The following is a 25,764-nucleotide window of genomic DNA, read 5'->3' on the forward strand; positions in this document are numbered from 1 at the left end:
CCCACTGAGCTACCCAGGTGCCTCTCCTCTCTCTTGTACCTGACTTGTTCATGCCTCATTCTTCTCCCGTGCGCCGTCAGGAAGCGGCAGCCATGGAAGGTTGTAGGGAAGGTAAGTACCGAGAGCAAACATGGGCTGCGGGGAAGATCACTGGAGCAACAGAATTGAGGGTGGGTGGGTTAGAGGGGTGCTCACCTCATAGCCAGGGACTAGGAGAGAGGGGTGTGGGGAGCACTGGGCAAGGTGGGGCGCTTATTAGGAGACTTGACACCGGGACCTCCTTCTGCACATTGCCGTCTCCCTTCCGAAACTGCCAGCACTGAAGAGGGAGGAAGATGTGGACCAGGAGGGACTCACATCTGGAAGCCAGGTCCTCCACTGTCCTCTCCCCTGCCCCCCACCCCCCTACAGATGACTAATCCTCACCCTGGCACAGGAGGAGTGGTGGGAAGTGCCCTGGGCCTTGAGGCAGGCTCTCATCCCTCCTCCAAGACCAAGCCTCAGAAACCAAGCCCAGCTCTTTCATTTTTTCCTCTGCGGCCTCCCCTCAACCTCAGCACAGGGAGGGGTGCATGGAGCCGAGCTGCTTGGCTGCTTTTCCTCTGTGTTTCCCCTCCAAGTACCACAGGCACTCTCTGCCTGAATCAGGGAATGCGGGCATCTGGGGAGTTCTGACCGAGGAGCGAGGAGTGGAGGTAGTGTGGGGCTGGCAGGCTGCTCTGGTCTAGGTCCAGTTGTGAGCTCTCAGGGCCTCGGGAGCTGCTCCCATGCTTCCCCCAACCTGGAGGATGGGCCCAGTGTCAGGAAGTGCGTGCTGCTGGACGATGGGCAGTTTCGGCTGGCTCCGGGCAGGTAGAGGGGTGCCGTGGCATGAATAGGCCTCCGGAAAGGCCCCTTGGGGAGTCCCAAGAGTTGGATTCGGGTCCTAGCCCTGCCACGCCGTTCCCAAGGTGGCCTCCCTCTCTGGAAACTGGGGGAGGTGAAACCCTGTTCCCTGCACAAAGCTAGTCCAGGGTGGAATTCATGGCTGTTGAACTAAATAGTGATTTTTTTTTTCCCCACAGTCTCAGAAGGTTTTGGTTTCCCTCTTATCTCTTCTCTTAGGCTGAGGTTACCTTCCTGGGGTCCACACTGCTGGGAGGTCTCCCTCTCACCCCTTGCTACCTCATCCCCGACAGTCCCCTCCTGCCTACTTTGGGGCAGCAAGTCTCCCCAGCTTCCTGTGTCTCCTGTAACAGGGACCATGGTTTTCCTGGGTGACAGGGGGCCCCCTGTGCACCCCACCCCCACCCAGTCTTCAGGGCCTCTTAGAGGTGGCACCCACTTAATCTGCCAGGCCCTGTGCGGATAAATGGGCACCTTATCTCCTTGCTTTCAAACATTACCTCTTTCCATCTACGCCTCCCCCTGCCACCACCACCCTAGGCCTCGTGCCTGTCAACTGGAATGGACCACACAGAGAAGCTGCTCTGGGCCCTGAAATGAACCTGAAATGAATCAGAAGGGAAGGCAAGTCCTAATTTGGGGGCTGCCTGGCTGTGACGGTGGCCAAGGTCCTTGAACTCTTTGAACCTGTTTCCAGGCCCGGAAAGTGGGAATATTACCATTCACTAATGGTTGGATTACAGAGGTGATGTGGGGGGGGGTGCTCAGCATTTGTCCTCTCTTCTGCTCTCCCAAGGCCAAGGGCCCCGCGTCCTGGGACTCTCCTCCTCCCTCGTTGCCCTGCAGTGGAGGCAGAGAACTCTCTGGAATTCCTCCATCCTACAGGCTGGACTTTGGCCGCTGTGGTGAGACTCGAGCTCCGTACCCGTGGACAGGGGATCCAGGCCAGCATGGCCCTTCCCAGCCTGCCCACTCCTGCCTGCCCTGCCCATGGGAAGGCTGTGCCTCCTCCTCCAGTGGGCAGTGGCAGGGCTGCCAGGCCCACGGAAACACCATCCACACCCCTCAGCCAACCTGGCTGGCCCAGCCAGGGATGGTGGGGGTGATCAGAGCCAGCTCCAGAGTCCTACAAGTCAGAGCGGGAAGGGACCCCAGAGATTCTGCACCTGACCCGCTCCCTCATTTAATGATGCAGAAACCACCCTAAGAGGCTGGCCACTTGGCCAAGGTCACACAGGGAGCCAGGGCTGACCTGCTTCCCATCTCCTGAGCCAAGGAAAGAAGAACACTGTGGTCCTGGGATATCTGGACCTCAAAAAAAAATTTTTTTTTCCCACTTGCTCCATGAAGTGTAGAAAGAACTGGGGCAGAGGGGGGGCGGAGATGGCCCCCAACCTCAGGGGCTCTTCCAACCCCCACTTACCTTGAGTGTCCATTTTTACCTCCCGGCCTTTGCTGTGCTGTTCTAGGTGCCCAGACAGCCATCTCCCCAAACACAGTGGCGTTCTTTTGCCTTCCCACCTGCTGTCTGTCCCTCTTCTGATTACAGACCCTCATTCATCTTTGGGGAGCCACTCCTTCTCTCATACGGGGTCTGGGTGGGATCCTGCCATTCATCAGCCCACTAGGGCTCTGACAGGAGTCGTGTAATTTTTTTCTTTTCACATAATTATAGACTCACAGGAAGCTGAGAGCTTTTTGAGAGCTTATAAAATATTTGAGACCTGAAGAAAAAAAAATATATTGGTTTCAAAAGGCCAAAACTGCAAAACTGAAGCCAATCAGCATTTATGGTGCTCAGACTTAAACCCTGCTCATCCTAAAAGTGGAAACATTTGAGACCGGTTCTCCAGGGTTGAATTTTCTTATTTCCAAAGTGTGTCCAAGTCTTCCTAGAGGTTGGGCACGCCTACTTTAGATCCCCCAAGTCACATAATGTTTAAAACAAACATATAGGGGCGCCTGGTGGCTCAGTTGGTTAAGCAAGCGGCTCTCGAGCTCAGCTCAGGTCTCAATATCAGGATTATGAGTTCAAGCCCTGTGTTGGGCTCCTCGCTCGGTGTGGAGCCTACTTTAAAAAATAAATAAATAAAATAAAAAATAAACATCGAAAAATACTTTGAAACTGTATAGCCAAAAAAGCCCACATATATTTAACTTTCCAGGAAGTGGGTGCATTTTACTGTTTTCTATAAGGTGCCTGAGGCCTGCATATCAGGAGAATCTTGGGCACAGGGAATGCAAAGGAAATTGCTTTAAAATGAACAAATCTGGAAGGAGGAGGTTTCCACGACTGTTTATTTGACAGACAGAGATCACAAGTAGGCAGAGAAGCAGACAGAGAGAGAGAGGAAGAAGCAGGCACCCTGCTGAGAAGAGAGCCCAATGCGGGGGAACCTGATTCGGAGCTCAATCCCAGGACCCTGGGATCATGACCTGAGCTGAAGGCAGAGGCTTTAACCCACTGAGCCACCCAGGCGCCCCTCCACAGCTGTTAATTCAGTGGCTCTGATGCTGAGCAGGGGCTGAAGTTTGAGCTATGGTTGATCATGTCTATGTGATGAAGTCTCCATAAAAACAACTCCCTAAGCTATAGGGTTTGGAGCTTCTGGGCTGGTGAACCATGTCCATGCTGGGAGGGTGACACACCCTAACTCCAGGGGGACAGACATTCCTGCACTTGGCACCCTTCTGGAACTTGCCCGATGCGTCTCTGCATTCAGCTCTTCATCTGTATCCTTCCATATCGTTTGTTACTGGTTTATTACAGTAAACGCAAATGTTTCCCTGAGTTTCCTGAGCTGTAACAGCAAATAACTGAATCTGAGAAGGGGGCTTTGGGAATCTCCAATTTATAGCTAGTTGGTCAGAGGCACTAGTGATGCCTGGGGACTTAGGGGTGGTATCTGAAGGGGGGACAGGCAGGGAGTCTTGTGGGATTGAACCCTTAAGCTGGGGGGCCTGCATGAACTTGACTTAGTGCCAGAGTTGAACTGAATTCTAGGACGCGCAGCTGGGGTCTGCCTAAAACTACAGACTTGCTTGATACAGAAAACCCACACCTTTGGTGGCAGAAGGGTTCTGCGGGTAGAGGAAAGTTTTCCGTTTTAGTTGGTGTCAGAAGAGTGGGATTTGCTAGAACCGCCCAGGCTCATGGAAACATGTGGTTTGGGAAGAGAAAGGCAGGGCAGGGAAGGGAAACCTCTGATTCCTGGGTGGCCGCGGAGCTGCGTGGCATCGGTGCTGAACTGTTACTCATGGTAAAAGTGACCAATGGAATTTAGAGATGGCTCCGACTCCCCACTCGGTGTACCGGACATGTAAGGAAATGTGAAAAGGAACCACATAGATCATCCCCTAGTCATGGTTATCCGTAGTGGCTAAAATGAAATCAAGAGCGTGCTGGGCGGGACACTGGTGCTCGACCAAGCTGATTTCAACGAATCTGCATTTCAGCCCCTAGCCTCAAAGCCACCTCCATAGGAAAAAAGTATGCAGTCAATAGAAATTCCCTCTAAGGCCTCTGGTCACCAAGAGGCGAGTCAATGGGGGGATGGCAAAACCAGGAAAACTATTGAAACCAGGAAGTAGAGTGGGAAGGAGTTGTTTCCTTTTGCGGACTGGTGTCCTCAGCTCCCTGAAATATTAACTGGGAATCCGCGGGAAGGGCATATGGGTGTTGTGCTGTTCTTGCACTTTTTCTACCCGTTTGAAGTTTTCTGAATTAAAAGTTGGGGAAGGGCAGCTGGCTGGCTCGGTGGGTAGAGCATGCGACCCTTGCCCTTGGGGTTGTGAGTTGGAGCTCCATATCAGGTGTAGAGATTCCTTAAAAATAAAATCTTGTAAAAGAATAAAAAGAAGTTTTGGTCCCCACCATGCTCTTCCCATCTTCCTGCTCTGCCACCTGAAGCAGAGGCGTGAGGGGAGAAGTATGTGGGGTTGGCCTCATGATCACAGAATGGCTGCAACAGCTTCCACACCCAAAGCCCAGAAGAATGCTTCCTTCCTCCATCCAGAGACTTCTTTAAAAGTGAGGGAAACATTTCCAGAATCATTCCCTGTCAGTCTAGGCAGAGTGGGAGCTGCGCCCTCATGGACCAGCCGACTCCAGTTCAAATCCTGCCTCGGGAGATCATGCTATCTAGATGTGTGCCACTGTGTAAGTTAACCCCACATTCCTAGAGTATCCTCATCATTTTTAAGTAGCAGGGCTTGAACTCAGGACCCTGAGATCAAGACTGGAGCCTAAATCATGGACCCCTTAACTGACTGAGCCTCCCAGGCGCCCCCTAACACCGCCATTTCTAATCCTCCTTCCCCAAGTGGTAAAATGAGCCGAATAAGACAAGCTCGTTGTCTTCTGAAGGCCTGATACACATTGGTATCTAAAGCCCCCGCGAGGCCCAGAGCGCCGTGGGGTTAGGGCAGTAAGTACTACACACAGAAAATGCTCTGGGCCTGCGGTGGGTCATTTCCCGCAGGGGAAAGAAGCACTGGGCCAGGTCTGTGCAGACCGGCCATGGGCAGGGGGTCCTCCTCCCGCAGTGCTGCCCACACACACACACACGGGAGCCCACACAGACATTCCGCTCGCACTTTATTAAGTACGGGAGGACGGGTTACAACAGGGGTGGAAGCGGTGGGAAGGCCCAGCCCCCACTCCCACCATCACTGGCACACGATAATAAACAAACAAACAAATAAATAAATAAATAGGGGGGTGGGCATTAGGGGCAGATGGCACAGCAAACACAGATGGCACAGGGAGGGACACGAAAGCCCCGCCCTCTGGAGCCGTGGCCAGCGTCTACGCTGGACCGGTACCATCATCAGGGAAGGGCGGGGCACTCCATTACAGACCCCCACAGAGCCACTGTGCGGACCCCAGGATCACCGCCTTTGCGGAGGGGTGTCTTCAGCCCTTGGACCCTTACAGACGGACACCTGGACCCATAGCTGGTCCAGTGAGATCCAGATCGTCAAGGGACCACGGTGTCTCCGTTTCTGGATGGTTCTCTTCAGGATCTAAGAGACCAACGAGTCATTATTACCTGGTGTTCTGCTTGGCCTAACTCAGGACCAGGGACATGAAAGGCGCATTGTCACTTAGCCTTCTGACTGGTCCGCTCGGGCTCCAGAACATCAAAGGGTCATTGTCACTTGGGTTCCCAATGAAACCCTTCAGGACAGACGCATCGATGAGTCACTCTCACTTAGCCTTCTGATTGGTCCATTCAGGGCGCAGGTTGGTTACCTAGGCCTCTGATTGGTCGACAGGAACCCAAGGCCGCTGGAGGGGCAGGTACAGCTCTAGAGGCAAACCCCGCCCCCCTCACCCCAGTCTGGGAGGGCGTAGGGGGTTAAGTGCTCAGGGTTGGGGGAAATCTTCAGTGAGCATCAAGGCCCAGATTTCCAAGAGGGGAGGTCACAGGGGAGGAAATAAGGCCACCTGGTTGGGTCAGGCCAGTGCGAACTGGTGGATGATGGGGCAGACAGCTTCCGGAACAGCAGAGTGCCCAGCCACCACGGGGAGGGGATGCGAGGGCCCTAACACCTTCCCTGGGTCCCAACCCCACCAGGCTGCAGAAAACGGGGCCCAGGAGCCTGCAGCTCTTGGCCTCTTGCCTCCATCTACAGGATCAGGGTCGGGGAGGGATGGGGCTGCAGTGCCGGTCACATGGGCTCAGTCCTCCAACCCCTCCATCAAGTCCGCGATGCTCTCCACATAGTAATGGGGCACGAGATCGTGCTGGCCGGACGCCAGGTAGGCCTGGGCCTCCTCCAGGCGGGAGACGCCTGTGAGCGTGAGCAGGGTGGTCATGCCACAGCGGTGGCCGAAGAGGATGTCGGTCTCGAGGCGGTCTCCCACCATAAGCGTGCGGGCGGGGTCCACGCTGAAGTGCTCGGTGATACACTCGAACATGTAAGGGCTGGGCTTGCCCACCACCAGGGCCTGGCGGCCCGAGGCCGTCTCCACTGCAGCAGCCAGGCTCCCGGTGCCTGCAGGGAGATGGAGACGTGGTCAGTGCCCAGTGGCAGCGGGGGTGGGGGGGAAGAGGGGCAGCCAGGCTCTGACGCTGGACTTCCAGGGAGGCGGCTTGGCATGGGGGGTTAGAGGAGGCACCAAAATGAGTCAAAAGTCTTCCAAGGCTTAGCATGGCGCTAAGTACAGGTACTGACCCTGCACGAATTGCCTGAGTTCAGACCTCATCATCTCCACCCTTCTTAGGCCAGCCATTGTGCCTCTCCGTGCCTCAGTTTCCCCATCTCTAATATGGCCCTGCAGGGGCTGAATGAGCCATACGGTGTGTAACTGGGCTTAGCTTAGTCAGTCCTTGCTTGGAACAGGGGGATCCAAGTCAGGCGGACGTTCAAAGAGGTGCTGTGGGAATTGAAGGGGCAAGTGCTTGGGAAACAGGAGCTGTAGTTGCTGCTGTGAGAATGGGGGCTCCTGGCTGCAGAGATGGGCACAGCCCTTTTAGAACATGGCACGGCACAGGAATGCTCATGCCCCGGCCCCAGTCAGCCTCGGTGGCTGGGAAAGTGATCACACGGAGAGAATTCAAGCTGGAGACAAAAAGCGACATGCTTGAGAATGTCCGTGGCCCCAGTAGCTAGAATAAGCAAAACTGTGAATGCGCCCAAGTGTTTAACAATAGGAAGACTGTTTAGAAAAGGACAGTCCTGACTCACAGCCCAGGACCGTGCGGCCCCCTGCACAATAAGTCCACTGTGTCCATCCCACAGGCCCGTCCTTGTGCCGCAAGTTTCAGCCTTCACATTAATGTCCCTGAACAAATGATGATGATGATCACAATTTACTGAGCACATTCTAACGCGCCAGGGGCTGTGCTGGCTGCTCCCAGAAGCCCATTTTACAGATGGGAAAGCTGACCGCTCAGTGCCATTAAGTAACTTATCCAGGGTCGCACAGCCTCATAATGGGAGAGACAGGGTACGTGCTCAGGTGTGTCTGACCCAGTCATGTACTGGGCCAGCTTGTCCTGGCTTGGGAGCGCCGAATGTTTCATTTTCAGGGATTTCGTGAGCTCGTTGTGAAAGCCACTATGAAAAGTCAACTTATATAAACTGATGGTCTAATTATGTTTAAAATAAAGATAATAAAGTCTCAAAGCTCATTACTTCCTAAGTATTTTGCCATTATCTATGCTCTGGAGATTCTTTACATCTATAATGATGGAAATACTATATAACGCTGTGCACAGATCTTCCCAACTCCACATTCAGTGACTTAATGTTGCCGACTTGAACCTGGCTATCACCACAGGGATTGGGAAATGGTATAGATCAAGTCCCCTCCCCCCCACCCCAGTTAGCAAACGTTCATCAGTACAACATGGGGCAGACTCCCGAATGCTCTGGGTCTTGTCTCCCTTCACAGGGAAGGACATTCCGTGGCATTAAGTCAAAGTTACAAAGCTACAGAAGAGCGGGCACAAATAGCAAGAATCCTCGGCCTGCCCAGCCCCCACACGAGGAGGGGGAAATTCCCCAGTGTCATGAGATCAGGTCACGATCTGACTTAGGTCACGAGCTGACCTAGGGCAATTCTGCTGGGAGGTTCTGCCTGACATCTGACCTAGAGCTTGCTTGTTTGTTTTCTCGATAAGTGGGTAGGGAAGAAAAGCCATTTGCCCTGTTGGTTAGAAATTCCTTTCAGGATGGGTAGGGCTCAAGTGAGTCACCCCGAAGTGTTTTTCTCACCTCCAGAATGGTCTCAGTTGCGTCAGCAACGCCCTCTCCCACCACCATGGAGCTGATCACCCTGGGCGCCCCCCATGTCCCACTTTATCTGCTCGGCTAATATTTACTGAGGCCCAACTACACGCCAGGCACTTTGCTAGGCACTGGGCATAGAGCAGTGTGAGGGACACGGTGTCAACCCTCGGGGAGTGAGCGTCCTAGCAGGAGCATCTAAGAACATAGCTCTGTCCTCAGACCACCGTTATGCTACTTCACTGAACATGCTGTAATGTGGGGCGCCTGCGCGGCTCACTTAAGCGTCTGACTCTTGGTTTCAGCTCAGGTCATGATCTCAGGGTTGTGAGATCAAGCCCCATGTCCAGCTCTGTGCTCAACCGAGAGTCTGGTCTCCCTTTCCCCCTGCTTCTGCCCCTCCCCCTCTGCGCCATTCCCTGCTCTTATGCTCTCTCTAAAATAAAATCTTTTTTTTTTTTTAAAGATTTTCTTTATTTATTTGACAGAGAGAGAGAGAGAGATCACAAGTAGGCAGAGAGGCAGACAGAGGAGGCGGGGGAAGCAGGCTCCCCGCTGAGCAGAGAGCCTAATGCAGGGCTCGATCCCAGAACCCTGAGATCATGACCCGAGCCGAAGGCAGAGACTTAACCCACTGAGCCACCCAGGCGCCCCTAAAATATAATCTTTAGACAACAACAACAACATCCTGTAATCCAAGGCCGACACGTTTTGGTGGTGACATCTTTCTAAGACAGCAGGCACTTCTATTTGCCAGTTCAAGTGGCTGCCATGCGGCAAGAGGGTAAACACACAATTTAGGAGACCCACAGGGGAAGGGGATGGAGGCATCAGGGTGAGAGACTTGCATTCTTTCAGATTTTATGCATATCGGGGCCTTTATTAATATTTTTATACCACTGTTTCAAAGCCACATCACTCAGCTATGTACAAACAGGACATCCGCGTTTATAGCTAAGCTTCTACCACCCCCTCTAGGTCGTGGGAAAGATCAACAGGGCCTGTGCGACACAGCAGGTGGGGACCGAGATGAAAGAGGCGGAGGCATATGGGCAGGGCCTGGCCGGTCCCCAGCTCCTCCAACCACCTTTCCTGAGTGGAGAGCCTCTTAACCCACAGTCTTTTTTTTTTTTTTTTTTTTTTTTTAAAGATTCCACTTACCCATTTGACAGACAGAGATCACAAGTAGGCAGAGAGGCAGGCAGAGAGAGGAGGGGAAGCAGGCTCCCTGCCGAGCAGAGAGCCCGACGCGGGGCTCGATCCCAGGACCCTGAGACCACGACCCGAGCTGAAGGCAGAGGATTCAACCACCGAGCCACCCAGGCGCCCCTTAACCCACAGTCTTAACCCGAACTTTGAAGCCTTCAGGGTGAAACTCGCTTTTCACAGCAGGGCCCAGGACAGGCAGCAGCTGCGACAGCAGAAAGCCCTGACCAGAGCCCTCAGCTTGGATTTCTGGAGAGACCGGAATATGCAGCAAGTAGGTCTACAACAAATCGAGGACAGAACTAGCCTAGAATTATAGATTCTCGGCCTGGAATCGGTTTTGCCATGGCCCACGCCCGGCTCCACATTTCATCCCCTACTGCCCTGCCCTGCAGGATACCTCCTCCAGGAACCCTTCCCAGATCCGCCTGACTCTAGGCCCTCCTTGCCACCCCATCACAATACCAGGTCTATTCCTCTATCAATACCAGACCAGCTCCCCCAGGATTTGGTATCAGTGACAGTCGAAATCAGGGGCCAGCAAGGAGGGCGTGATGGAGATTGTCCCCACCCTCAGCCTACAGGCTGGGGCACTGACTTGTCCACACACACTTACCCCAGGCAGTTAGCTGCTGCTACCATCCGTTCTTGACTAACTCAAACCCTCCAAAATGTGGGAGCCTCCACCTGCTCTTGCCTCCTCTGAAGGCCTGAATACCCAGATGACAGCAGTAAAGAGTGCCTCGGATGGGGGTGCGGCGGCCACAAGAGCCAAACAGGTCCTCCTGTTTTTGGGCAGCTCAATTCCCCTCTCTTGGCTTCAGTTTCTTTAACCGAGAAATGGGACACTTCCGGAGTAATTTGGAACTAAGAACAAACTGCAAGGTACTTCACGAAACTCTGTAATAATAGGAGAGGGGTCTGGGTACAACCCACACCTACTATGTACCTGGCAGTCACCCTGATCACTCTCCCCCGGGAGGAAACTGGCATGGTGAGCCTTCCCATTTTACACCCAGGACAGCGATGCTCCGAGGTTATGTAACTTCAGATTACTGAGTCCTGGAGCTGGAACTGGAACTCAGGTCAAACTCCATCCACCTCCCCATGCTCATCACACACCCACCTACAATCAGCGGCTGCCAGTGGTGTTCCAACAGCTCAACGGGGCGGGGGACACAGTCCTTTCAGGCTGTTTCCAACCCTCCGGCCTCAACCCCTGATTGGTGAGGGGGACAAAATGACAGGGGTCCCTGAGACGGGTTCAGGAAGGCAAGGGCTGGGTATCCGCCTGCAACCCCCTGAACCACAACAGGCCTCAGTTTTCTCAGCTGCCACATAGGGCCCTTCTGCTGCCCCTCCAGTGGTGGCAGTTTCAAGAATTAACAGATGTGGCCATGACAAAGCTCGCCCGGGCTCTTGCAGGGTGGGACCGACCTTCACGTCTCTCCAGGTCCCCACCTGTCACCTGTAGACACCTCCTTCTCGCCCCTCTCCCCTAGGCGTGGAAGGGAAAGCGCAGGTCGCCACCCCACCTCGGTTTCCCCGCCAGCCCCGCGCTCACCGGGGGTTCGGCTGCCATCGCTGAGCGGGTGCCACGGGTCGCGGTCGGTGGCCACGAGGAGGCAGTCGGGGTCACGCAGGTGAGCACACGCCTCACTCAGCTTGGCGAAGGTGAAGTGCTCGTCGTAGCCCACAAGCACGGCGCGCACGCGCGGGGCCGCGGCCGGGTCCTCGCGGGGGTCCCCCGCCAGGCGCAGCCCCGCGGCGCGCAGCTCGGCGCGGAGCCCCTCGCCGCCCAGCACGAACACGGCGCCCGGCGTGCCCGGCGGCCCGAGCAGGCGCTGGCGCAGCAAGCGCGCGGCGCACAGCGCGGAGCTGAACACCTGCTCGGCGCGCAGCCCCCCGAAGCCGAGGCGCGCGAAGCGGAGGGCCAGCTCGGGCCGCGCGCGCCGGCTGTTGTTGCTCACGAACAGCGTCGCCTTGCCGGCCCGCGCCAGCCGCTCGAGCAGCTCCGGGGCGCCCGGCACGGCGCGCTCGCCGTTCCACAGCACCCCGTCGCAGTCGAACAGGACCCCCTGCGTCCGGCCCAGCACGTCGCGCAGGGCCGCGCCGCGTAGCCGCTCGCAGCGCGCCATGCAGCCGGCTGGCCGCCCGCACGCCCGTTCCGCGCCGTTCTCCCTCGGCGGGCACGGCGCGCCGGCCCGCAGCCCACCCCGTGCCCCGCAGCGGCCAATCGGCGCGCCGGAAGGGCCAGGGGGCGGAGTCACGGCCTGGCCCGCGGGCCAATGGGGGCAAGCACCTCGGAGAGGAGGGCGGCCTCGACCTAACGAAACCTGGAATAAAGGATAAATCTCGGCCGCCGCAGAAGGTAGGGGACCAATGAAGACCTAGCCCTCGCCTCGTCCCCAAACTCGGCTAGGCCAGTCGCCGCCGAGTTTCGACCCCGACTGGCCAATTACAGGACGGACTGCCGTTCCTCTTGGCCAATAAAGAGTTACGAATAGAAAATCTGGAGCGATTAGCCGCCCTTGCGTTCCCCAGCCAATCAGAAGCTTCGGAGAGCTGGTTGCTAGGGGGGAAGCAGAGATGTTAAGGGAGCTGTTGCCTTTGGATCAAATCTCATTGTCCTCTGAACCCTGGACGCTTCAGTTCTGTGCAAAGTCCAGAGAAGCGTGTTGGTATGATGATAGGAAAGAGGCACGTAATGTCTTCTCAAACGCCAGGGTCCCTGGCCTAGACCAGTCGTTCTCTGCGCTGGCTGGTAGAGTCCCCCTGCGGAACTTGTATTTTCAGATATAATTTACATACAAGTAGGATGCGCAGATCTTAAATGCACGGCTGGATGACTTTGACAAATGCGTTTTAAAAATACCAAAGCGTGGGGACGCCTCGGTGGTTCAATTGGTTAAGTGTCGGCCTTCAGCTCAGGTCATGATTCCAGAGTTCTGGAATTGAGTCCTGCATGGGGGTCCCTGCTGAGCAGGGAGCCTGCTTCTCCCTTTGCCTGCTGTTCCCCCTGCTTGTGTGCTCTCTCTCTCTCTCTCTCTGACAAATAAATAAACAAAATATTTTTTAAAAAATACCAAAGCGTAGCTGCACCCCAGAGATTCTGATTTGTTTTGGGTGGGGCCGAGATATTTGGGGCTTTTTTTAAAACACCCCAGGCCAGGGTCGAGAGGCACTGGGTCACCAAGCTGCTAGAGGCAGCCTGTCACTCAGCACCCTGGGGATGGGAGGGGATGGAGGGGGACAGAAGACCCAGTTGCCCAGGACAGCGATTGGGGCGACTTGGCTGCCTTGGTCCCCATCTGGGGAGGCTTGTGTCACAATTCCAAGTTGTCAGCCAACCTCTGAGAAGGCGCTGAAAACCTGGGCTCCAGGAGCAACCAGAGCTCCAAAGACCTGTGAAAAGCCACCCTGTCCCCCCTCTCTGAGGCTCAAATAATTCCTGTTCCCCCATGCCCTGGCCTTTTGCTTCTGTCTCACGTGCTTTCCTTAGCTTGGAATGTTCTTCCTTCTTCCCTGACTTTTTCACCTGGACAACTCCTAAAAGACTTTTTTTTTTTTTCCTTTTCCTTAAATATTTTACTTATTTGACAGAAAGAGAGCAAGAGAGGGAACCCAAGGAGGGAGAGTAGGAGAGGGAGAAGCAGGCTTCCCGCCGAGCAGGGAGCCTGATGATGCGGGACTCCATCCCAGAACCCTGAGATCACGACCTGAGCTGAAGGCAGACGCTTAACGGCTGAGCCCCCCAGGCGCCCCTAAAAGACTCTTTGAACCACCTCTTCCATGAAGCCTTCCTGTGCCCTCCACACACAGTCTGGGTTAGCCGGTCGGCCCCTACCTGGCTTGTTAGTCAGTGGGCTCCAGTGCCATTATACTTGATTCTGACGGTCAGCTCTCCTGCATGTCTGTTCCCAGGACCTCCTTGGGCATAGGGCTGAGCTGGGGGCCTGGCCCAGGTTCCCGCACCGAGCAGCCACCGTGGTCTGCAGACAGATCCAGCTCTGCAACTTGAGGGAGCCTTACCTGTCCCCACTCTGGGAACAGCGGAAGTTGGGGGCACTGACATCCACAGCGGCCAACGTTTACAGGGCATTTGTGTGTGCAAGGTTGGTGCTCGAGCCTTTACGGGAATGTCTCATGTAATCCTCAAGACACTTCTGGGGTGGAGATTGCTGTCCTGTTTCCCGGAGCACCAAGAAGTGAATTGCTTGGGCTGTGAGGGACGGACCCAGGCTCTGGAATCAGGGAGACCCGGGTCCTGATTCCACGTCCGTGCCTCACTTGCTGTGTGCCTGGCAGGTCGCTTTCTGAGCCTCAGTCTCTACTCAACCAGTCAAAGGTGATGGGATTTACTTCCGCGGGAGAGGGTTCTATGGAAAAACCACGCACGGAAAAGCACGGGGGAGAGCACAGAGTAAGCGCTGAAAACGCTGGCCCTTTTTATTTCAGACAGGAAAGATGGAAGGGAGTAAAGAAGAGGGAATATCTTCCCTTTCACGCAAGTGGCTTCTTTATTTTGAGGGCAGAAAGGAAAAAACCGACGATCATGGGGGCAGCTGCTCCAGTTTTGTCCAAAATAATTTATTTGCCAGCCTTAAAAACAATACGTTGGCAAGAGAAAAATAACAGTCCTGTAGGAGCAGGCAAGCCCCTCCTTCCTTCTGGCAGCTCCCTGGGGGACCCTGCCAGAGAGCTGGGAGTCGGGTGAGCCCCCCCCCCCAAGCCCAGGGCAGCTGCAGAGGAAAGGGTCTGGAAGCGGAGGACTGTCCTGAGTCCTCCTTGCCATGGGGGCCGACCCAGCGGGCACCTAGGCACTTGTACGCAAAGGCTGAAGGCCCCCAGCCCGGGAAAGGGTGAGGGCCGTGTCCTGGGGGGACAGGTGGGAGGGAGGAAATGCTGAGGGGCTGTTGCTGAGGGGCGGCAGGCTCAGTCGGTCTCCGAGGTGAGGCTCCTGGGCCGGGGTTGAGGGGGTATAGTGGGGGGAGTAGAGGCCCTGCCTACAGCCTCAGGGGCCGCTCCATCCTCTGGGCCCGCCCCCAGGTCCACCTGCACATTTGCACCAGGGCTGGGGGAGGCTGGCCCAGGGGAGGCTGGGCTGGGGGAGGCTGGTGAACGCCGGCTCTGGCGCCGGGCGGGCTGGGGAGGATTGGGGGGCAAGGGGGGTGGCACTGTGGGGGCCCGGAGGTTGCCGCCCACCAGGCGGCGGGGCAGAGCCTGGGGGGTCACAGGGCTGCTAGAGCCAGGGGGCGCGAGTGGGGCTGGAGGGGAGGAGCGTGTGCTGGAGACCTGGGGGGGCGGCATGGTGGGCCGGGCCGGCGCTGGGCGCTTGGCTGTGGAGGAAGAATGGGGTGGGGAGATGGTTAGGCATCCACCTCAGGACCTATGTATCTGCCATTCCTTCTGCCAGGAACTCTATTCCACGGTTGGCTCCTCCTCACTTAGCCCTCCCTCCACGGGTCTCACCCTCTCTAGAGTTCCCCTTCCCCCGTCCCACTCTAGGTACTGTCATAGTTTCCTGTTGTACATTCTTCATAGGACTCGCTGCCCTCCGAAGGGAGCATGTCCGCTTTTATTTTGCTTGACTCCCTGAGGAGCAGGTAAACAGAAAGAGGCCGTCCTGTGTGGGGTCACCCAGCCCAGTGTTGGGGGCACAGAGTGGATATCCATACGTATTTGTTGAAAAAAGAAGTGCTGGCTGTCCCCCTGACTCTGGGGTCTTGCTCGCCTCTTGGGAGCCTACCAGAAGTCCCCCAGCCCAGTTTTCAGAGATCCCACTGCACAGTTCCAACCTCATGAGATGGCTGAGAGGCCAGGAGGCCCAGACTCTGGTCCTAGCCTCACCTCCACTCACTCCCACTATGGGTTTGGGGCAAATCATGCCCCCTGGGTCCTCAGTTTCCTCATCAGTGAGATGGGAGGCAAGCCTGGACTTCCCAGGGCTGGCACGAGAACCTTCGGGCCCCTGAAGTGCGATGCCCCAGTGCACACGTATCCCTAGACGCCCCATCCTGCAGGACAGTCCCTCTGTGACTTGTCAACTCCTACTGGTCCAGAGGCCCTGACGGCTGCTCCTGGCTCTACACTGTACCCCCAGGTAGAAAACTCCAGGGCCTCATGGGCTGGTTGGGCCCTCCCAAGTGTCCTGGTCCCTGGCATTGACTTCCCATCGGAACCCTGGCTTTGGCGTTAGGCCAAGTCAACAGGTGTGGGCACCACAGGGATGCAGAGGAACTCCAAAATTCTTCTCACTACCACTGCCTCCCCTCCCTTCGTTGCCCTTGGAAGCCTCCACCCCACGTTCCCTCGTCTTTGCTCCGCTCTCTGGACTTCTTGACGGACTGGACCCCTCAGCCGCCCACCCCGAGATGGCTAAGCTTCACGGAGGATGAGCTGTGTGTTGGGTAGAGTCAGGCAGCAGCGTTTAACAAACAGCCCTACAAGGCAGGTGTGGGTCTTGTTCCATGACGCAGGGGAGGAAGGGCAGACCTGGTGAAGTCACCTGCCCAGGGTCATAGAGCTGGAATCTGAACCCAGAGTGCCAGGCAGCGAACCTGAGCTCTTGGCCACCTGGACTCCTGGCCTCGCCAGCTGTCTGAAAACACGGCCCCTCTCCCTGCCCACCTCCTTTCCCCTCTCCCTCCCCAAGCCAACTTACTCTTCCGAGCCATGTCCTCCGTTGGAGTGGCCGCCTCTGAGGGACTCCTACTGACCTTGGGGGAGGCTGGTCTGGGGGGCACCTCAGACTCTGCCCTAGGAAGGAAGAACAGGGTCAGGGTCAGGCCTGGCCACCTCCCAGGAGGTCTCCTGGAATCTTGGGGAGACTTCCAGCCAACAGGCTGAGTTTGGGTTCTCCCAGGACTTGTTCCCCACCACTTTGTGGTTGGGCCTGGGATCTGTCCCCAGGCTGCCCCCCTCTCCCCCCAGAGGATGCTTCTGGCTTTGGCCAGGGTTTGCGTCTAGGGAAGCCCTGGTTTCTGTGTGACACTGTGACGGGGTCCTTGGATTCCCGTGGGCCAGGAAGGCGGGCAGAGCGCAGGGACTGTACAGGCTTTTAAGCCCCATCTGAACATCACTGGATGTTTTAGCCACTAGGAGCCAGAGAGCGGCTGAGAAGCGGAAGGGGAGGCCACAGCTCATTCCTGGCTCCCTCCTGCTCTCTGCTCACTGGCTCCTCTTAGGGATCCTGCGTTAAAGCAGCCGCCCAGTCCAGCTCCCCAACCTGCTCCCCTCTCCTACGAGGGCACGAGTCACTGCCCGGCATGACAGCATCCATCTGTCGGTGGGCTTGGTGACTCTCTCTCTCCTGCCCCGGGAAAGCAAGCGCTAAGGGCCACCTTTGTCTGCCTTGCTCATCTAGGGAAAGTCTCAGTTTGGGTCCCCGCTGTGCGATAACAAGCCATGCCTGCTTGGCACAGCGCCAGGGTACTTCCTGGGGACCACGCAGCCCTTCCAGATCGAAAGGCTCAAAGAGAAGACTGGAAGGTATTTATAAGTTCCAGCTAACCAGCACCCTCGTTCCCTAAATCCCCAGGACCCCAAACAGTGCCGGGCACACAGTAGGTGCTCAGTAAAAAGCCCCATGACGATCGAGGGAACACATCAGAGGCGGGGAGGAATATCGCTTCCAAGTCTCCATCCCACCCCCTCCAAATGGGGAAACCTGGTATTTGGGATGAAAATACAATAATTACATTTCCTAAAGTATTGTTGGAAGCCCTGAGATGATGCCTCAGGCTGATGTCTTCGGGCAAAGACGGGGGTCATTCATATCTGTCAGTCCTTACCTTTCCTTGGTAGCTGCTGAGGCTGGGGCTGGGGCGGGGGCCGGAGCTGGGGCAGGGGCAGGGGCCGGGGGCGGAGCAGGGCCTGGGGCGGCCACAGCAATCGTTGGAAGCTCCTCAGCCTCTGGCCTGTGGCTGACCTTGTCCTGGGAGTCAGGGGCTGAGAACAGACCTGACACGTTGAAGTTGATGTCTGCGGACAGAAGGAAGCATGTCTTAAATTCCAGGACCTCAGCCAGTGTCAGGACTGCCTTCCCTTTCCCCTGACACTCCGTGGACCACGTTTCACCTTCCCGCTCCCACACGAGCCTCACAATAACCCCGCAAGGTAGGCAGGATCATGCCCATTTTACAAATGAGACACTGAGGCTCACAGAGAAGCAATTTGCTTCAGGTCTCCTAGTGGGTTCATGGAGCTGCCAAGCACTGAGCTGAGTCTGGAGGGCACCAAGCTGGGCAGAGGAGGGCGCAGAGGGACACGTTCACAAAGGCAGATACTTTAGGGTGACTGGGTGGCTCCGTGGGCGAAGTGTCTGCCTTCGGCTGAGGCCATGATCCCAGGGTCCTGGGACTGGAGCCCCGCATCCGGCTCCCTGCTAAACAGGGAAGGTCTACTTCCCCCTCTCCCTCTGCCCCTGCTCTGCTTTCTCCAGCTCTCTCTCTCTCAAATAAACAAAATCTTAAAACAAAACAAAACCAAACAAAGGCAGGAGCTTTACCTCCAGGGAAGAGGGTGTCCGCCTTCTGTATCAGAGCCTCCACCACGCCCACCACCTGGATGGAGGACACAGAGGCCGCATCTAGCTGGGCCTGGTCCCTGGAGCAAAAGGGAACAAAAGCGAGCGGTCCATTTCATAAAGTCTTCGCGAGCCCAATTCTCTTTCTGGCCCAATAAGATCAAGTGCCTGCTCTCACCAAGCTCACAGACGGGCGCCTGGGTGGCTTAGGGGGTGAAGCATCTGCCTTCAGTTCAGGTCATGCTCCCTGCTCAGCGGGGAGTCTGCTTCTCCCTCTCCACCGCTCATGCTCTGTCTCACACACATTCTCTCTCTCACATAAATAAATAAAATCTTCAGAAAAAAAAGAAGCTCACAGACCACCAGTGGGTGGCCAGTGTGTCGCTCACAGGCCCAACGTTCCCCCTCCTCCTGCGACAGGCTTCACTAGGCAGGATGGTTCCCTTTCTCTCGCAGTTCTGGGATCTAGGGAGCCTCTACCGAGTAACCATCCTCAGCAAATGAATGAAATCTTTCTGCCATCTGTGGCCAGGTGCATTGAAACGACCCCTCCCATAGCACATACGGCACTTTACAGCTTGGAAACCATTTCTCCATTCATTGTCTAATTCCCAAAGCAAAACCCCTTCAGAGTCGGTATGATTTCTCTCCAATTTACAGATGAAGAAATGGAGATCCAGAGAGTGATGTCCGAAGGCATTTCTGGAAGGGCGAGGGGGTGGGGCTAGAACCAGATCTCCGGGCTCCCAGCACTCCAAGCTCCCCATTATTACTCTCACCCAGGACGCCTCGCTCCAAAACCCTGTGGGGTCCACGTTCCCTTTGGGCTGCTGCTCACGGCAAGCCTTGAGATGGGGAACTCAACCCACTGCAAGGATGGGGAAGCTGAGGCCCAGGGGGAAAGTAAGTAGCAGACGGCTGTGGTTGGTGGGGGGACTGCCCTCTTCCCCTCACCCTTCTTTCTCTGGGGGCCACAGCAGGTTGGGCCCCAGGACGATGGCGATGTTGCTGGGGGTCATCTTATTCACCTCCTGCTCCTCGGCCAGCCGTGCCAGGAACTTTAGCAGGTACCTGGGGAGGCAGAAGGTAGGCTCGGTCACGGACAGGGCCACAAACACCCAGTGATGCCCCTGAGGCCCGAGACTTTCTCAGCCTGGGATTTCCAGAGTGGCAAACGTCCCCCTCAGGATGCTTAAAATTTTTTTTTTAAGATTTTATTTATTATTTGACAGAGAGAGACACAGCGAGAGAGGGAACACAAGCAGGGGGAGTGGGAGAGGGAGAAGCAGGCTTCCCAATGCGAGGCTCGATCCCAGGACCCTGGGATCATGACCTGAGCTGAAGGCAGACTCTTAATGACTGAGCCACCCAGGCGCCCCTAAAGTTTTTTTTTAGAGATTTTATTTGTTTGTCAGAGAGGGAGAGCGAGCACAAGCAGGGGAAGCGGCCGGCAGAGGGAGAGGGAGAAGCAGGCTCCCTGCTGAGCAAGGAGCCCAATGTGGTACTCAATCCCAGGACCCTGGAATCACGACCTGAGCTGAAGGCTGACGCTTAACCGACTGAGCCACCCAGGTGTCCCTAAAATTTTTTAATAGCTAAATGAGTTGACCTGCTGAGTGCCACACGTGTGGGGCGCGAAGCTAAGCTGAGAATCTTCCTCCCTGCCCTGTGAGGTAGGAACTGGTGTGCTCTGTGTTTTCCTGATGAGGGCATGGAGGCACAGAGAGGTCAGACCACCTGCCCAAGGCCACACAGCAGCAGAGGTGGGAACTTCAAGCCAGGTGGCATGGCTTCAAAGGTTCCAGGAGTGCATTTAGCTCAGTGTCTAGTAGGAAAAACATGACTAGCCCGTCTCGGCTGTGGTTTCCAAGATCTTGCCTAGGACGAGGGGCCGGGCTTGGGCTCACCTGAGGTTGTTGAAGCTCTCCTGGGGCAGGCGGCCGCACACCTGTTGGAGGGCCTCCAGCCGGGCCCCCGGCTCCTTCAGGCTGGGGATGGGGAGAGACCTGGTGAGCCAGTCCAGGAACCCACCTCCGCAGGCCCACCATCTCCAGCAACCCCATCCCTCCACCTCACCTGGCTGCCCTCATCCAATCATCATAGAGGTCAAAGGTCATCAGGGGCTCCGGCAGCTCCCGCAGATAGGACTTGAGGGCACCTGAAGTGGTGGCAAGGGTCTCGGACACGGTTCCCGAGTCCCCCACCTCCACCCCGGTGCCCGGCGCTCAGCATCTGTTAGGAACCAGGCCCTGTTCACACTGACGTGACCAGGTCTGATCATTTCTTTGGGCCCTGGGCCTTTTGGAGAAAATGATGAAGTCTGGCAGACTTGTTCCCAGCCAGATGTCCACGCATGCAAGGGGGTTCATCACCGAGCCCTCCCCTCCCCCTCCACGGACCCCTGTGTGTCCTGAGGTGTCGATCACCAGGCCTTCAGCCAAACTACCACGGGAGTGCTCCAGGCAGCTGCGGGGAAGGGATCTGGGGGGAAGGCCCTCTTCCCGGGGCTCCTGGGAGCAGGCACCTGCCACAGCATGGGGGTCAGAGCAGAACTCCTGCAGGCGGCAGGGGTCCGAGGCCATGGTCTGCTTGAGACGCTTCAGCACCGAGGCTCCTGCGGCCAGACGGAAGAGGCCCTGGGGTACCAGAGGAAACGGGCAGGGGGTCACGGAGGGGTGGGCAGGGGGGGATGCCCTGGCTCACTCGGGGTGGGCGCCCGGCCCTCATGGGGCACGTGTCCCCCCCAGTCTGATGGGCGGCGTGGGGCCCACGGTGTGCACGAATGCCCTTGCTCTCAAGGTCGGATTTGGCCCAAAGTGGGAGATCTGGGAGAAGCTGGCAAAGTGGTGGGGAGACAGGGCTCTGGTTAGGAGTGGGAGGGAGAGAGGAGGCCAGGCAGCGCTGTCAAGAAGCCTAAGCTGAGGGGCGCCTGGGTGGCTCAGTTGGTTAAGCAACTGCCTTTGGCTCAGTTCATGATCGTGGAGTGCTGGGATCGAGTCCCACATCGGGCTTCCTGCTCGGCAGGGAGTCTGCTTCCCCCTGTCACCTCTCTCCTCTCATGCTCTCTCTCTCTCTCTCAAATAAATAAATAAAATCTTTTTTTAAAAAAAAAGAAGCCTAAGTCGGCCTTCGAGCAAGTTCTACCCCCTAAGGGTCTGGGCTCAGGAACGGAGCTGACACACTAGGGACCGCCTGATGCAGTGCAGGGACGCGAGCTGCCTAAAGCAGGGGCCGCATGGCGGGGCCCAGGCCTTACTGACACCCTCCCGTGTGCCGCGGGGCACATGTTCCTCGTGGCCTCCGTCTCCCCCTTGTAGAAGGGAGCCAGTGAAGGCTTCCTGCAGGGGCTTCTGGGATTACTAAACGGAGCAAGAAACGTAAAGGCCTTAGGGCACAGTGGCTGCCTCACGGGCATCCCCAAGTGGGTGGTGGGGTCAGCTTGCCAGCAGGAGGCCGTGGCCTCACGGGGACCTGGGCTCTAATGGTGGGGTCACAGCACCAGCACAGGGCAGCCTGTGGGAGCTGTGGACAGAGGGAGGGCCCCAGGGCTCCGGCCTGACCTGCCCCTGTGGGTCCCACCTCTTCCTTCATGCCGTCAGAAAGCAGCATCATGACGCAGGCCTCAATGGGCAGGGCGATGTCCCGGCCCAGATTTTGCAGATGGGTTTCCAGGGGCACCCCATACACCCCGAGGGGGGTGGCCGTCGTCAAGGGGGAGGGGTCTGCAGGGATGAGACAGATCAGCGGCCTAGGGTCCTCCCCTCCCAGGCAGCCAGGGTACCCCTAGACATCTGCAGAGCCTACTGCTTTGGCCAATGGTACCACCTCCCGCCCAATCACCCACACCACAGATCCTGAAATCATCCAACATCTCTCTCGAACCCACCCAACTCCACCGTTGCCACCCCAGTCCAGGCCACTGTCCCCTCCCTTCTGCCTCCTAAAGGTCTCCTGACTCCAGTCCTGCCCCTTCACTCCATCCTCTACATAGCAGACGACCTCTCTATCACAAATCTCATCAGAACTAATCTGCCAGCTTCTTAGCAGGCCTGGAGTAGGGCCGGGGCCGGGGGTATGGGGCCAGCCCTGCCTCTGTCTGTACCTGCTTGGCTGTGGTTCTCCCTCAGCTCAGCCAGGGCTGTGTCCAGCGAGCTCAAAGACTTGCGATGGTAATCAGCTTGAATCTCCATGAGCTGCGGAGACAGGGGGACACCCCCAGAGGTAGTGAGGGAAGGTGAGGGACACCTCCCTGGAGTCCCTAAGAACACACTCCTCCCTCCCACATCTGGAAGGGTGTCCCAGTGGCCCCTGGTGTCCACCCCTGAGTTCCAGTGGCTGGAGCCCCGTCTTGAGACTCACGTGGATGAAGTAGTTGGCATACGTGTCCTCCTTAGTGGCAAAGTGGTAGAGGTCGGCCAAGTACTCGTCCTTGGAGACAGAAAGGAGGGGGCTCATACCGGTGAGGCTGGGGCCCAGAGGGGAAACTGAGACCCAGAGGGGTGAATGACTTGTCCAAGCTCTCTGTGGAGGGACCTGGTCACGTCTCCTCTCTCTGGTACGGTCTGCACTTGGGGATGGCCCACAGGAACCCCCTGGAACTCTCAAGGGATGTTTACAGCTTCTAGCCCTCATCTCTGTCCCACACCCTTAGCGCGGTGCTTATGTCTTTGACCATTCACTCTTTGACTCACTCAGCAAGCCTGCGGGGACGGCGGCCAGCACACCAGGTCCCTGCCTCCCAGGAACAGAGTATGCGGCATAGACAGGAGGCCAAGAGCTCGGAGGCTCACTCCCTGGGATCAAATCCCGGCTCTGCTGCTTGCCAGCTGTGTGGCCCTGGGTGAGGCAGATCACCTCCCGGAGCTTCCCCTCCCTGAAATGGGGACAGGACCCACCCTTGCTGCCCCTCACCCCCATCCTGGGAACCACAAGGGCCGCTCACCTTGCTGGACTCCACCCTCTTCTTCAGCTCCTCCTCCTCCTCCTTCAGCGTCTCCATCTTGGTGGCCGTGGCCGTATGACCGTAACTGCCAGTGCCGCTGCCCAGGCCCTGACCGCCACCTGAGTTCTTAGCTGCCTGAGTGAGCCTGGCAAAAACGATCCCGAGGTGGGGTGGTCAGTGTACCCCCCACTGCCTGTCCAGAGCCAAGGGTCCCTTCCATATGCCTGACCGCCCAGGATTCTGGGATTTATGGATGAATATCCCAGAGCCCCACTTGCCCTGAGCTCCTTCAGTCTGGGGGGCCATGAGTGCTCGAGGCCGCCCCCTGGTGGCGGGCTTGGTGATCGCAGCCAGCCAGCCCCAGGGTGGTGGGCGGGGCCCTCCTGCCGTCCAGGGATCTTGGAGGATCATTTCTGGCTCTCCTAGGCTCTGGGGGTCACCCTCAGCTAGCATGAGCACGTGCACACACATGTTCACAGAGACTAGATGTGTACACGAGGAAACACACTGTCGCCAGCGGGCCCTGCCACGGCCTCCGAGTGTGGGTTCTGTGGCCGCCTATGGGGGCTGACCAAGGTGCAGAGCCTACCCGGGGGCTCTGGCTCCTACCTGCTCTTCAGGGTGTTCCAGTCCGACACCAGCTTCTGCAGGCTCTTCTTGCGCTTAAGGATGATTGGCAGCTCCTCCTGGGTACAGGCACCGGGAGGGTGGAGGTGAGCAGGCAGAGGAGGCTGGGGAGGGGGTGGGGCTGGGGGCGGGGCTGGGGGGAGTGGGGAGGGTCACCTCACTCAGCTTGCTGAGCGGCTGCAGGACATCCCTCTCCAGAGTCATCTCAAACTCAGCCAGAATGCGGGCCAGCTGGTTCTGAATGGCGCAGCTCATCTCTAAGGCCTTCCTGTGGACACAGCACCCATTGGGCCCAGCTCCTCACACCCACGCAGAAACACTGGGTGGGGTCTCCTCCCTCCCCATCACTCCCTGTCCCTTCTAGCTCTCCTTCATCTCTCAGCTAAGCACCCCCCCCTCCCAGGCCTGGCCGCCCTCCCTGACCTGGACACTGACCACCCCCCATCCCTAGCGCAGATGCTAACTGACCCTCAGCCCGGTCATCCTTCCACGGGGGATGCCCTTCCTCACCTGGAACCCCTCCCAGCCCAGATCTGCCCCCTTTGGCACCTCTGGGTGAGGGCTGGGGCCCGGTCCATGCTCACCCCATGCTGGAATCAGGGTCCAGCTCCTTGAAGCTCTCAGCCATCGTGGTGGACAGAGCCATGAGGGGAAGCTTCTTCTGCAGGAAGGCCAGGGCCTGGCTGTGAGCACGTGCTCACTTGCTGGGTCTCCCTCCACCCCACCTAAGCACACAGAGGGCTCCTTGGGGACAGGGCCCCTGCTGAGACTCTCGGTATGGCCAGGGGAGGAGGGAAGCCAAGAGGGCCACAGTCTTAAGTGGGAGTGGAGAAGGGAGGACGGCCAGGCAGGGCAGAGTGGCATCTCCCTGTGACCATGTAGCCCCACCCCATCTTTTCCCCCTCCCAGAAACCAATCAACTGGGCCTGAAGAAACCATCAAGTACTCTCGCACACAGAGGGGGCAGGCAGCTGGCCCAAGGTCACACAGCTGGACGGAGGGCGAAAGGAGGCCCTGGGAGCAGCCTGGGGGCGGGGCTCTTCCCCTGCCCCAAGGCATCGGTGGCTCTGCACTTAGTCACTGCTAAGCTCAAAACCCTCCCATCTAGAGTTAGGAAGAGCCCCAGCTTGAGTCAGAAAGACCAGGGATCAAGCCTCGGTTTTGCCACTAACGCGCTATGTGACCTTAAGACTTTACCTCTCTGGGTCCGTTTCCTCATCTGTACAAAGTACTAATAAAGGCGGCCTCCTCCTAGGGGTGTCATCAGCGGGACGTGAGGCAATGCGCTAACAGAGCTTAGCAACAGTCTCGCTGTTGATTAATACCAGTGAGTATTAGTATCAGCTTAAATGTCACTTCCTTCAGGAAGCCCTCAGGCACTGCCTCAGTTCAGAAGGCCTGCTCTGCTCTGCTCTGGGGGCTGACAGGACAGAGAAGTTCGGGAGAGGCCTGGCCTTGGCCCAGAGGATCGGTGCGGCGGGGGCCAGGGTGGAGAAGGGGATGGGGAAGAAACAGAACCTCATGAGTGGGGTGCCCGAGGGGTCTTGGGACAGCACAGGCTTCACCCCCTCGGTGTGCCAGAGGCTCAAACTAGCAGGGAGACCCCAGCCCTGACCTCACTCTCCCATTGGGTAGAGGTGTCCTGTGCGGGCCCCAACTTCCTGGGACCCCCACTCACCACCCGCTTGTCCATGTCTGCCCCGCTCTGGCCCTGCAGACAGGCCTGCAGCCGCTTGTGGACATTGTGGGCTGCTCGCTTGGCCGGCTCCAGCCGCTGTTCCACCTGGGTGGGGGGTGCTCAGAGTTGGTGGCTTGTGGGAGGTTGCTGTCCCCCCCCCCC

At 57.3% G+C, this 25,764-nt stretch overlaps 2 protein-coding genes across 3 annotated transcripts in view; both read right to left on the reverse strand.

The window, feature by feature from the left end:
• Positions 1 to 5,465: 5,465 nt before the first annotated feature.
• On the reverse strand, positions 5,466 to 11,969 carry LOC111157494 (pyridoxal phosphatase). The gene is made up of 2 exons (XM_022518935.1): positions 11,393 to 11,969; positions 5,466 to 6,885 (listed from the first exon to the last, which is right to left on the reverse strand). The coding sequence occupies exons 1-2, from the start codon at positions 11,964 to 11,966 to the stop codon at positions 6,569 to 6,571; spliced, it is 891 nt and encodes a 296-aa protein (XP_022374643.1). The 5' UTR covers positions 11,967 to 11,969; the 3' UTR covers positions 5,466 to 6,568.
• A 2,283-nt stretch (positions 11,970 to 14,252) lies between these two features.
• Positions 14,253 to 25,764, reverse strand: part of LOC111157493 (SH3 domain binding protein 1) — a 13,472-nt gene continuing 1,960 nt past the window's right edge. Inside the window, exons 3-18 of one of the 2 annotated variants that reach the window (XM_022518934.1) lie at positions 25,603 to 25,707; positions 24,509 to 24,585; positions 24,081 to 24,192; positions 23,907 to 23,983; positions 23,298 to 23,442; positions 22,715 to 22,783; positions 22,458 to 22,548; positions 21,935 to 22,077; positions 20,880 to 20,991; positions 20,432 to 20,513; positions 20,263 to 20,343; positions 19,310 to 19,426; positions 18,338 to 18,435; positions 17,622 to 17,811; positions 16,489 to 16,587; positions 14,253 to 14,519 (exon numbers count right to left, since the gene is read on the reverse strand). In XM_022518934.1, the coding sequence (XP_022374642.1) occupies positions 14,432 to 14,519; positions 16,489 to 16,587; positions 17,622 to 17,811; positions 18,338 to 18,435; positions 19,310 to 19,426; positions 20,263 to 20,343; positions 20,432 to 20,513; positions 20,880 to 20,991; positions 21,935 to 22,077; positions 22,458 to 22,548; positions 22,715 to 22,783; positions 23,298 to 23,442; positions 23,907 to 23,983; positions 24,081 to 24,192; positions 24,509 to 24,585; positions 25,603 to 25,707 (1,686 nt within the window). In that variant the 3' untranslated portion in view covers positions 14,253 to 14,431. Of the gene's footprint in view, positions 15,168 to 16,488; positions 16,588 to 17,621; positions 17,812 to 18,337; positions 18,436 to 19,309; positions 19,427 to 20,262; positions 20,344 to 20,431; positions 20,514 to 20,879; positions 20,992 to 21,934; positions 22,078 to 22,457; positions 22,549 to 22,714; positions 22,784 to 23,297; positions 23,443 to 23,906; positions 23,984 to 24,080; positions 24,193 to 24,508; positions 24,586 to 25,602; positions 25,708 to 25,764 lie in introns of both variants that reach the window. The other variant, XM_022518933.1, reaches the window with a different exon arrangement.

Source organism: Enhydra lutris, unplaced genomic scaffold, assembly GCF_002288905.1.
Source record: "Enhydra lutris kenyoni isolate GAN:26980312 unplaced genomic scaffold, ASM228890v2 scaffoldscaffold55, whole genome shotgun sequence".
Lineage (NCBI taxonomy): Eukaryota > Metazoa > Chordata > Mammalia > Carnivora > Mustelidae > Enhydra > Enhydra lutris.

What these genes read in the sequence shown, in the direction of transcription:
- LOC111157494 (XM_022518935.1), bottom strand. Translation starts at nt 11,966, where the DNA reads ATGGCGCGCTGCGAGCGGCTACGCGGCGCGGCCCTGCGCGACGTGCTG. An exon ending in CGATGGCAGCCGAACCCCCG is followed by an intron (nt 6,886 to 11,392) that starts GTGAGCGCGGGG and finishes ATCTCCCTGCAG; the next exon opens with GCACCGGGAGCCTGGCTGCT.